This window comes from Sphaerodactylus townsendi, linkage group LG01, assembly GCF_021028975.2.
Source record: "Sphaerodactylus townsendi isolate TG3544 linkage group LG01, MPM_Stown_v2.3, whole genome shotgun sequence".
Taxonomy (NCBI): domain Eukaryota; kingdom Metazoa; phylum Chordata; class Lepidosauria; order Squamata; family Sphaerodactylidae; genus Sphaerodactylus; species Sphaerodactylus townsendi.
The window spans coordinates 110439168-110452288 of NC_059425.1; the positions used below are offsets into that span (position 1 = coordinate 110439168).

Below are 13121 nucleotides of genomic sequence, written 5' to 3' on the forward strand. Positions count from 1 at the left end.
CATGCCCATCAGGAGGGTAAATGCAGGCCCTCGGCGGTGGGGAGGGGAATCCCAGGCCGCCAGGTGAAGGCCTTAAGGTCAGCACCCATACCTTGAAGATGATTCAGAACTCAACTGGGAGCCAATGCAGGCAGCGCAGCACAGGTTGAATATGATCACGAAAGGTGCCCCCCGTGAGCAAACGAGCCGCCGCATGTTGGACCAGCTGTAACTTCCAGATCAGACGCAAGGGTAGACCCGCGTAGAGTGAGTTATCCTTTAACCCCTAAACTAGAGAGTCACCTGATAGTCATAACTGGACTGGCATTCCTTTTTTTCTTGGTTCAGCCCTTACTTCATCCAGACAAAAGGGTTGAATTTGTAGGTAATTGCTGGATGTGTTTGGGTAACTAGGGGTTTCAATCCTGTGTCTGAGGTGAGTCCTGGAGCTCTTAGCTGCAGGGATTGCTTGCTGCCCTGCTCATCACTGGACCATGGGAGACCTCAGATAATGAGAAAACTAACTGGTATCATGCCTGTATACTGCATGGGGAAAGGGATTTTATTACATTCTCATGATATCCCCTACCTCCTCTAATGCAAACTAGTGCCTTCCCTGCCAAATACTCTAGAAGCATTGTTGCTTCACCATGTCACAACTGGTAGAGTTTCCAGGGTTTCTTGTGGTATCAGTTGTTGGTGTTGCAATGTTCTTTCTTGTTTTGGGTACTATTCTGAAGTTCAAATCTACATTATTGTGGGCAAAAATTTTGGGACAGCCATGCCATACCATTCTGACTGCAATCTTAAACATACTTTTCAGGAAGCAAGTTCCATTGAACTCATGCTTCCGATTCAACATATGTAGATTGGATTGTTGGAGACAGTTGTAAATAGTGCAATCTGAAGAAAATAAATTATGAAATATTTCCAATGTTTACCAAAATTTCCAAAATAACATTTGAGGACCAGTAGTGTTACATATGAGTAGGAAGTTGGATTTGCTTCCTGTGCACTTTGCAGCAATATTAAAAAGTCTTACCTGCTATATTTAAAAGTGCTGCTTCATGATCACTCTCTGACAGCTTCACAAATCCAACTTGATTTCTAAAGTGATCAATTCCTTGAAACGATAAATCCAGGGGCTTCCCTTGCAGGAGTTTTTCTATTAAATCTTTACTCTCCAAGAAAGCATCAACGGCTCTATCAGACAGAATGCACACACATATCAGAAGTGATGCAGAAGTCCTACTTTAGAGTATTATTCTTGTCATCTCATTGCCAAAACCTAATTTTCTGGCCACTGTTTTAGAAACATGATAAAGAACATTGCTACATCCTACATGGCCCCATGTTGATTATGTAGACATGGATATAAATATTCAGAAGTTAATCCCACTGAGATCAATGAGATTTATTGTCCAGTGTGTGTGAGTAGGATTGCAGCATTAAAGTGAACATTGGCTAGATAATATTCTTAGTACCTTTGAAGCAGTTCTTTCTTTTTCGGTATAAGTATTGTTTATGATTAAAGAATTACTGACTTTGTCACTAGATGGCAGTACCCACCTGGTAAGCAGGCAGCTTCAAAGAGCTGTACATTTACTTCATCTGCCTATTTACATAGCTTATAATATAACTAGCAGTAAAGTCCATTTTACAAACAAATGGACTCTAGACAACTGATAGTGGATTAACAGGGGGCAACTCCTCCTGCCTTTGGTGACTTTACTTTGTCCAAACTCTGGAACTCTGCAAGTTCCAGGATGCTGTTGATGTTTACTACTGGCACAAGTAAGCCCTGAACCCAGTTTGCTTTCCCTGTAGAGCTATCATAAAAGGTTATAATTTCTGCCCTCCAAGCAATGTTTTCATAATCCCTCCCCCCCCCCCATTTGTTGTGGGTTTAACTGTGAATGATTTGAAGTTGCCACTTATATTGTCCAGCAAAAGCTACCTTCAAAAGACATTTGGTCTGGGGAGTTGTGTGGTTTCCGGGCTGTATGGCCATGTTCTAGTAGCATTTTCTCCTGATTTTTCGCCTGCATCTGTGGCTGGCATCTTTAGAGGATCATCTGAAGATGCCAGCCACAGATGCAGGCGAAATGTCAGGAGAAAATGCTACTAGAACACGGCCATACAGCCCAGAAATCACACAACACCCCAGTAATTTTGGCCGTGAAAGCCTTCGACAATACATTGACATTTGGTCTCCTTCCCAATGCTGCATGTTTTGGAACTTTACTGGGGCACCTATCTAGAAGTGCCAGGCTGTGGTTCCTGTGTTTCAGCCAGAAGTTGAAGAGAAAGTGTGAGCTGCAAACCTCTATGGAAATGGTTTTAAGGAAGAGAGGGTCTCTCTGCACATCTGACCCATTCCCTCATCTCTATTGCAGTGAATCTCTCAGGAAGGAGGAGGGGAAGCTGGTCTTGCGACCTACACCTGCATGCCTCTTAATTCCCAAGCAATCACAGGATGGAGGACCAAATCTTTGTGTGCGGGGGGGGGGGAGGCATTGCCCAGTAAGGCCCCAGAGGCCGTCTTTTGCTGCTGCTCCAAGGGGAGGGAGGAGGCGGTCCCTGGAGGAAGGCTGGAGAAGTGGGAGAAGTGTTGACTTAACAGTCTTTTTTCAGTTTGGCTCTGGCTCACTAAAATTTTCATTGTATGTAAGTTTACAATTCTGTATGAACCTAAAGGGTTATTTAATAACCTGAGGTAAGAGTAAAACTTTAAAACCACCATATGTATTCTCAAAATGTTCATTTTCTTTTACTTTAACAATCTCTCCTCAGCACTTTGAATTGCTTTGTTAAAAAAGAGTCAAATCCAGGTCAGTATATTCAAGCAACTCTTGCCAGTGATTTCAATTCTAAGCTTAACAAATAAAGAAGCTGTGACCCTAAATTCCTAAGGCAGCAGTGCATAAATCAAATTATTAGATGAACTATTGTTGAGGATAACTCAAAAACCCTGAGCCATAGGAACATGCTGGTTTATGTGTCTGTATTCTATCAGAAAAGGACACCCCCTTAACAAATTGGAATACCAAGTGGTTAGTTGTAAAGGAATTTGTAGAACTGAGTATTCATGGCTTTAAAGTTTATCAATATGCGGATGATACCCAGCTCTATAAATCCTTATCCAAATACCCTGGTGAAATGGTAGCAGCCACTAAATAACTGCCTGACTGTTGTGGTAATCTGGCTAAGAGGATCTGTGGTGAAAATCATTTGTGATTAGTCTTTTTCTTCTGTACTGGAAAGAGCTAAATTTCCCCTAAAGGAGCAGGTCAGTTTGAGGATGCTGTTGGATATGGCTTGTAGTTGGAGACTCATGTCTCTTCTATGGCACACAGTGTCCTTTATCAGCTTTGACTGATACAATAACTGTGGCCATTCCTTGAAAAATCTCATTTTAGCCATGGGCCATCAGCATTCTATAAACCTTTTTTCAAACACGAGAGGATTTTGGACTTCATGTAGTTAATCTGAAGATGATTTTCATTGAATACTCTAAATTTAAAAAAATCCACATGATCACATCTTCTTTGGCCATGTGGAAATTTGTATCTGTGGCTAATATGCTGGAACAATAACATATGAAACTAGTTTCAGCAGTTCTTTTAGGGGAGCAAGATTATTTATATATTTTAAGTCTCATTTTTGCATCCTGAACGGTCTTCAAAAACCTTAATAAAGAACAAAACAGCTAGCTGACCTACAGTCTAGCAACTAAATGGTGCAACAGACAGCAGCTTTATCTTACATATTCTTCACAAAAATGAGGGCTAATAATTTACCTATCTTTAATTAATGAAGGCTAAATCTTCCTATCCATTGAACCTGGAGTATGTATATTCCACTCAGCTTGTCATAAACACTGTATGTCAAGTTCACAGAAGTACTACATATTTTATTCATTAAGTATGCCAAAACAGCAAGGAAGCATAGCATCTCATTCTACATATTATAACTAGGAACAAATTTTGTGTTAGAGAAAAAAAGCAAAAACCTTGAGGATGTGCAAAGGAGGATTTTCCGAGCAGGCACATTCCAAACAGGCACAGAGAGGTTATGAAACAAAATATGACATTTAACAACTAGACAGCGCACTTGTCAGAAAGCAGGAAATTCATTCCTTTGTTCATTATTAATTTAAAGCAGCCAAAACATCTCATTGTGCAGGGACTCTGCAAAACCCCTCCCCAGTGTGTTCTAACTGAACTCAATGGCTGCTAATTCAAGGCTTTAAGGACCACAGCCAAATTTACAGGAAGCCAAATAAATGGGAGTGTTTTAGCTTTGAACATGTTTATTTTAAAAGGGTCAGATACAGTCTCATTACATTCATCCCTCTCTATTTCTCTTCCATGATCTACTTTCACTAAATTATAAAGGAATTAGCTACAACACCGGGAAGCCAGAGCAACTTAAGGGCAAGCTGTGCTTCGCTGAAAGCAAATTTGTCAAAAACAGTTTCAGTGTTCTTCTTTTCTTCAAAGCATGCACAGTTATAAGCCAAAAGCACACGCGGTGTGCAAAAGCATACATGGTGTGCATGCCCACAGTTCAGCAGTTCACACACCATATTTGCAAGGAAAATTTTATGCATGTTTACTCAAAAAATAACCCTCACCAAGGTCAATGGGTCTTACTCCAAAGTATGTGAAGATCTCATCTATTAAAATTATCTTTGATTAACAATAATGTGTCATATTCAAATGACAGACTCAACTGGTACACACGTTATGGTGATGGTGATTTCAGAATAGATAATACCTTTTATTAGATGTTTCATTAATACAGTGAGAAAGACAAAGCCACCACCATTTTCTACAGCCCCTTCCGTACATGCAGAATAATGCACTTTCAATCCACTTTCAATGCACTTTGCAGCTATGCGGAATAGCAAAATTCACTTGCAAACAATTGTGAAAGTGGACTGAAAGTGCATTATTCTGCATGTGTGGAAGGGGCCTACTGTTAAATATGTATTGCTATTTTTGCCAACTGAAGAACTCTTCATGCATCTAATTAAACTGGTTCTAATGTCTGGCCCCAATATGCTGTTTTAATGTCTGTTTCTGCCATGCACTAGTTCAAACCTTTATCTCACCTCCTCTTCACCTCTCTGTGAACTACTAATTAGCTCATTTGAAGAGACTGACTCCTAACAACTTTATCTGGAAACTACTCTGAATTGGTGAGGACATACATGCTATCCTTCCAGGGAAACCACAGTACTACCATGTTTCCCAGAAAATAAGTGTCTTGTATTAATTTTTGCTCCCAAAAATGTGCTATGTCTTATTTTCAGAGGATGTCTTATTTTTCTGTGTTCTGTTCGTTGGGCGTGCTTCCAAACAAAAACCTTGCTACATTTTACTTTCGGGGGATGCCTTATATTTCGCACTTCAGCAAAACCTCTACTACGTCTTATTTTCAGGGGATGTCTTATATTCAGGGAAACAGGGTATTACTTGTACATTAAAATTAGGGGGTCACCCCAAAAAAGATGTTCCATTCCCACAAATCTTCATATCAAAATTCCATCTTGGTGTTATGAGGGGGATGTTAAGGATTTCTTTTTTACTCTAATGCCTTCTCTGCCCCTGTTGGGTTGATCAGGTGACATTTTTTCTAACCACCATGTTTCCATTGTTAATGTTGGGTTTTTCCGGTCCCCCCCCCCCCCCCCCCGAAAGTCTGTTTTCAGTTGAGACTGCAATTTACCTTACACCTCAGTGAAAAAGGCAGACTATAAATAATGTAAATAAATAAATAAATTTCACCCACTTTCGAGGTTTCCCATACTTTATTGTCTCCGAATCTACTTTGTTATGATCTTTCCAGAAAGATCACAGTCAAGACAAATTTGCAACCCTGTAGACAGCAAGATGCATACTTCTGAACCTGTCGCCCACATCAGCACCACTTTATTGACATCAACACTAAAATCTGAGATTCCCACCCCACATTACTTCTGGACTTTTCACCAGATTGAAAAAATCAGTATTATTGGATTGTTATAGTATTAATATCAGTATTATTGGATTGTTATAGTATTAATATCAGTATTATTGGATTGCTACAGTGATATAGCATGTACATATTTTCTTTTCAAGCAAAATGCCTTCTGGTGGCACTGTCCACTAGTCTCAGCTGAAACACTGTCCTCCTTGTGCAAGACACAAAGATGACCACCTGCAGAGACAACCTATGGCAACAGCAATTCCTTCCAGACAACCAACCAGGGAAGCAACACAGATGATAGCTAATTTTCTTCTTTGAGACTGCAAATGATCAACTCGTAAAAATGTTTTTAAGATTCAATGATAACTGGTCCCTCAAGGATCAACATGGAAATTGGTGTATTTCAACCTGTTCATCAATGACCCTAGGCTGGGGGTAAACATTGAGGAGGCCAAGTTTGACACCAGATTATTTAGAGTAGTTAAAACAAAAACAGATTGTGAAGATCTCCAAAAGGATCACTCCACATTGGAGGAATTGGCATTAACATGGCAAATGAAATTCAGTGTGAGCAAATGTAAAGTGATATATTTTGGCACAAAAAAATCCAACTTCACATATACACTGATGGGATCTGTGCTGGCAATGACACACTGAAAAAAAGGATATTGGGGTGGTAGAGGATGAAAATGTCAACCCAGTGTGTGACTGCTGTGAAAAAAGGCAAATTTCATGCTAGTCTGAGAACAGCTGCTATCATGCCCCTATATACATTTCTGGTGAGACCACACTTGGAATACTGTGAACACTACTGGTCACCACACCTAAAAAGGATATTGCAGAGCTTCAGAAGGTGCAGAGAAAAGCAACCAAAACAGTCAGGGGCTAGAGAAACTGCCCTATGAAGATTAGTTAAAATGCTTAGGGTATTCAGCAAGGGGAGATATGACAGAGGTCTACAAAATACTTTCTCATAATACTTTCTCATAGCACTACAATTTGTGGCCATCTGCTGAAGCTGAACGGTGAGAGATTCAAAACAGACAAAAGGAAATATTTCTTCCCACAATGCATACCGTAGTTAAATTGTGGAACTCCCTGTCCCAGGATGTGGTGACAGCTGCCAACATGGAAGGGTTTTAGAGGGGAGCAGATATGTTCATGGAGGATAGGGCTATCCATAGCTACTAGCCATGATGCATACCTATTATTTCTAGTATCAGTGGAGAATGTCTATTATATCAGGTGCAGTGGAACACTGGCAGGGTAATGTTCCTGCAGTTGCCTTGTTTGTGGTCTTCGTAGAGGTACCCGGTTGGCCACTGTGTGAATAGATTTGGTCTGATCACCTTAATGAGCCTTGATCTGATCCAGCATGGCTTCTCTTACATTTGTATTGTCGAAGGCTTTCACGGCCGGAATCACTTGGGTGCTGTGTGGTTTCCGGGCTGTATGGCCGTGTTCTAGCAGCATTCTCTTACATTCTTATGCTCTAATGATTCTGGGCTTTTCTTATGTTCTAATAGATGTGGATTCATTTGCTAATACTGATTATTGCAGAATTATTTATGCCTAATAAAGGTTTACTGTACTACTGATTATTCCAGATCCTTACCACTGATTTGATGTGAGCACTTTCTCCCATGTAGCATGCAACACTTTCCACAGAAGTCAGTAACACCAACAGTATGACTTTGATGGTGTATATGAAGCCTGAGTGTTTCTTCTTCAAAATTTCACACAAAATCAAGCCATTTTAAAATATTTTATGTGTTCAGAGTGAAATACTTACTTGTCAATTGCTTCTTCGTTGGACAAATACATCACTAAGAGAGTGACATGGAAAGAGCCATACCGGACCATTGCTTTGGACAGCCTGCAATCTTTTTTTATTATTGTATCCTGAAGAGCCTTAATACCATCCATGATCTGAGAAAGAAAAGGGAAAGGGGGGGGGGGGTAAAATTACTGCAATGGACAACAAAAGACAGAAGATACAAGAGTATGTTTCATTCAGTGTAAGCCCTATTGAAGTGAATGGAAGCTGGGCAACAACACAATGCCAGTTCTTGCACAACATCCATTTTATTTCAACCATGACTTCCCACTGGATTGAGCTTCCATTCAGACTTGCTCAAGTGTACAAGCATGTTATCATCCCTCTGATGAAGAGTTTTTACACTGCTTCAGTAAACAAAAATCAGTGGAAATTAATGAGTAATTAGTGGATAAAGAGACATCTTGCAGTCACATCTCAGTAATGGCTGATTCCCAGCAGAAGCATGTCAAATGCATGCCACTCTCTCATGGTAAAAGGCTTTCACAAACATTAGTCTACAAATTCAGCTGATGCAAAGGGCATGGAAATAGGTAATCTTTGTCATCAATTAATTTACTTTCCCTCATAAATCAATGTTGATGGTTGCAAAAAAGAAATCAGTACATGGTTATCCCTCCCTCAAAATTTGAAAATTTCAGTTTCAATCTAAGTGGCATAATTGTTTGAAGAAACAATTGGCAATTTTTTGTTCAAGGACATTTACATTTTAGGAACCTGACAGACAGTTAAGTCCGTTTTATTGGCATTTTGGGGGGGGGGGGAAGCAATACAGGCGCCATCTCCTATAAGCTAGAATAAATCTATGTAATAATATCGGTCACGACCAAAGAAATTACATAATGTAATCCTCAATTCAACAGCTACCATTGCTAGCTTACTAGTAACACGGAAGGACAATTTATATTTGAATGTACACATTTGATCATAACTATTTTATGCAATAAAACATACACAATATGAATAATCTGAACATGCTCCATGTGCTCATGTCTGAACCATGAATTTTTTAGAAAGACTAACAAACACTGTGGTATGAAAAATACAGAATAACTCCAACAGGGCTCTCATTAGAAAAAGAAAATGGAAACAGAACAATCCCAGTGAGGTGAAAACATGTATTTGTTATGAAATGTTATAAAGGAAAAATTCTCAAGGACCGCAGAAGGGAGGAGTGAATGCGGAGAAAAGAGGAGTACATTGGATTATATAACATACTGGTCTGACCTGGATTTAAGACCCAAGTGGAATTACTTCTTTCAGAGCACAGAGAGAAAAAGCAAGTGCTATCCTCTTCCCAGAGCAAAAATGGTTCTTTGAGCTCCTCATAAAACATTGCTGTTTTTTATACAGATACAGTTATCAGTTCTATCAGTCTCATTTACCAGCACTTTCAACATTTCCCCTGTTAATACATTACTATCTCTCATATAAACTAACTGGTCTCCATACAGATGATGAAGAAACAAAAATCAACTGAAATGGAAGAGGATTATACTTATCTGGGGACTCCCCAGAGATGCAGAAGGATGCAACCATGCAAATGACCCAAAAGAAACAGGGGAAGCAAAACCATTAAATGCCCTGTGGAGGATTGAATATGCTTCTAAAGGAATGGACTATCAAGAACAGATGAGAATCTAACCAGAACTTATAAGTATACGGGGTTCTGATTTGGAGCAGGAACAAAAGGGGGTGGGGAGATGAAGCTCCATAATCTAAAATGGTCCTAGGGTATAAAATATGCCCTTTGTTGACAACTTTATCAATGGTGCAAATATCAGCAACCTATGCCCAATTTAAATCAGGAAAACGGTGAGGGGCTGACACATTTTTTAAAAAAACCTACTCTCACTGTAGTTCCTAGCTAAATCAGGCCCCTTTATGCCTAGTAACCCAGTATTCCATCTCGTTAAGATGCTGATCAACCTACTCAAGCCACCGACAGTTTTAGAGAGTTTGGACAGGGAGATTTTGATGGATAATGTGGGATTTCCAATTTGTTTTTCCCCCTCAGATCCAGTTTGTGCTTTAAAATGCTGGCCTCCATTTTGTTCTTCAAATAATGTACATAATTCTGTACACTGGAATAAGACTACACTGAAATGTTTACAACCAATGACTACTTGATCGGCTATGTTTGTGGGAATTTTTATAGTGTTCACTAGAGTGGAGTATGATTACTCTCACATGGTATCATGGCTTATTTCTCCCAGTTGTAGCTTTCAAACTGGCTCACCAGGCTTTCGCCATTCTCAAAATTAATGTAGGTACATAAATCACAGACAGCGAGCACAAGGCCAGCTCTGAGGCAGAGAAAACTTGGGAAGTCAGTTACTGAAGCTCCAGACAGTCTTATATTCGCCATTACTGATTGACCACTGGCAATCACAAGGAACGACCCATTGGATACTCACCGTGAAGGGGTCTTCTCCTGGGGGAAAGGAGACCATCTTGTTGGGTTCTTTCTTACCCCAATCTCTGGCAGGCGGGATCTAGTTTTTTCTTTACTAGCTCTATTTCCTGTGAGACTCCATCTTAGGTTAATATACGACTGTCAGAGCCAACAGGATAGAATGAAAACATGCCCATAACAAAACACAGGAACAAAACTCATAACTAGAATAACTGGGAACTAACGTAATAACTGTAACATAAATAAGCATAAGTAATGGAACATGACTGGAGGGCCAAGATGGCCTCCTTTCCCCCAGAAGAAGACCCCTTCATGGTGAGTATCCAATGGGCCGTTCTCCTGGAGGCGGAGGTCATCTTGTTGGGATCTCCTAAAGCAGTGTCCCCAAATAGGGAGGGCTATGCATGGTCCTCCAGTATGTGCTCCAGAACTCGCCTACCAAACACTGTTTCAGCTGCAGCCCAAGCCTGCAGTTTATAGTGCCTGACGAAAGAAGACTGAGAGGACCAAATCGCTGCTTTGCAAATATCCTCCACTACTACCCTGTTTCTGAAAGCTGCGTTCGTGGATGCACAATGAATTGAATGAGCTGTGATGCCCTCTGGTACAGGTAAGTTGCTGGCTTTGTAAGCCTCGATGATACATGCTTTGAGAGAGGAGGAAATGGCTGCAGCAGAAATCCTGTGACCTAAATTCGGTGATGCCACATTGATGAAAAGACTGTCACACTTGCAGATTTCCTCTGCTTTGAGTGCTCTCCTGGCATCTAAATTGTGCCACAGATGTTCTGTTGGGTGAGTTGGACGTTGACAGAAGGCCAGTAAGACAATTTCCTGTCACAGATGGAAATCTGAACTTGCCTTCGGGTTTAAAGGTCGGATCCGTTCTAAGTACCACACTGTACAGATGAAAAGTTCATAGGTTTGGGTTAACTGATAAGGCCCTTAAATCCAATACCCTTCTGGCCGAAGTGTTGGCAACCAGAAAAAGCACTTTCATCCTCAACCAGCAAATGGACTGTACCGGTTCAAAGGGAGACTTAGTTAAGGCATTCAGGATGGAGAGCAGCTCCATGATGGAAATCTGTATAATGTCAGAGGTTGAATCTGGCGCACTCCCTTAAGGAACCGTACCACATCTTGATGGCGAGATGCAGGTACTCCTTGTACATCATCCCAGACAGTAGTCAAGGCCGCAACCTGGCGCCTCAAGGTGGAACTACGTAACCCTACTTCAGTGATGGCGAACCTTTTCGAGACCGAGTGCCCAAATTGCAACCCAAAACCCACTTATTTATCGCAAAGTGCCAACCCAGCAATTTAACCTGAATGCTGAGGTTTTAGTTTAGAAAAAAACGGTTGGCTCCCTCTTCCTCCGCCCCACCCACTCGAGTAGGGGCCAGCCTACCCTAGCCTCCAGCAAGTCCTGCGCGCACCACTCTGTGCCTCTCTAGCATCTCTCCCTCCTCTGCTCCCTCGGGGTGAGTAGCTTGAACTGGAGCACAGCGCACCAGCCCCTGCCATACAGCTCAGGTGCGGCCCAGGCCAGCCTAGATGTGTGTGTAGGGGGGTGATTTTCCGCCCCCCAAATGACGGACTCTGTGTGCGCGTGCCCACAGAGAGGGCTCTGAGTGCCACCTCTGGCACCCGTGCCATAGGTTCGCCATCACTGCCCTACTTCAAACCCGTTTTGGAGAAAGTTCAGGATTGTGGAAACATCGGGTGAGGTGGAGCAAGTGAAACCTGCACCCGGGGCACACGCGCGGCCTGCGCCCCTGTGTTGCCTGCCCCGGAACGCCCTCTCGATGGCTCAGTCACACCTCCGCTGCTGTTCTGCCTGGGGCGTTGTGCCCCCACCCCGCCCTGTGGTGACATTCACTGTAATTGCTTTCTTTCTTTCTTTTTTTACCTCATACTAACTGCAAACATTTATTTTGGCCTCCTCTGTTTGTAATGTTTTGGGCATCTTTGAAAATATTGTATTGTCGAAGGCTTTCATGACCGGATTGAACTGGTTGTTGTAGGTTTCCCGGGCTGTGTGGCCGTGGTCTGATAGATCTTGTTCCTAATGTTTCAACTGCATCTGTGGCTGGCATCTTCAGAGGTGTATCACAGAAAGAAGTCTGTTACACAATGTGTCCAGTGAGAAGGGAATTTTTAGTGGGTTATATATTGTCCATGTCCCAGGGTGGGGAACCGATCTGTAAGTGTTTGGGTGGAACTTGCGATGCAAAGGGGTGGTTAACTGCATTGTATTGCAGGTGGGGTTTGCAGTCCATTTATATTCATATTCGTATCTGCATTTCCTGCAGCAGCAACAGTATTAGTGAATGCAAATCCTGTGTCTGGGTGTAGTCCATTGTCCATGAACCTAGCATGCCCTTGGCCTTTGATTCTGGTATTTTTAAGTACTGGTAGCCAAGTTTTGTTAATTCTGGAGGAAAGCCTGGAGGAAAGCAGGCACATAAGTTGGACCTCCAGGTGTTAGCTAGAGATCTCCTGCTATTATAGCAGATCTTCAGGTGACCGAGATCAGTTCACCTGGAGAAAATGACCACTTTAAAAAGGTGGTTTATGTGATTATACCTTATTGAAATCCCTCTCCTCACCAAACCACACCCTCCTCAGGCTCCACCCCCAAAATCTCCAGGTATTTCCCAGCCCAGAGCATGGCAACCCTACACCATACTGGCATTAAGAAAAAGTGCCTCAGACCACTTTCCCTTTTAAAAAGCCTCAAAAACAGAAGAATACACTTTGCAAGCAGAGCTATACCACTTAGAAAATAAAATGTACTACAGCTGGTGAATACATAAGCCTTTCATTACTAGCATTGTCTTTACAAATACAAATGAATACTTGATTGTTTTGGATTATTATGGAAGCCAGATTAAGATGACATTCAAGCAACTTGGTT

At 41.5% G+C, this 13121-nt stretch overlaps 1 protein-coding gene across 4 annotated transcripts in view; it reads right to left on the reverse strand.

The window, feature by feature from the left end:
* AKAP7 (A-kinase anchoring protein 7) overlaps positions 1-13121 on the reverse strand; it is a 155510-nt gene that overhangs the window by 126931 nt on the left and 15458 nt on the right. For all 4 annotated transcript variants that reach the window (XM_048490637.1, XM_048490661.1, XM_048490643.1 and 1 more), the window contains exons 3-4: positions 7745-7881; positions 1022-1182 (exon numbers count right to left, since the gene is read on the reverse strand). In XM_048490637.1, the coding sequence (XP_048346594.1) occupies positions 1022-1182; positions 7745-7881 (298 nt within the window). The remainder of the gene's footprint in view (positions 1-1021; positions 1183-7744; positions 7882-13121) is intronic.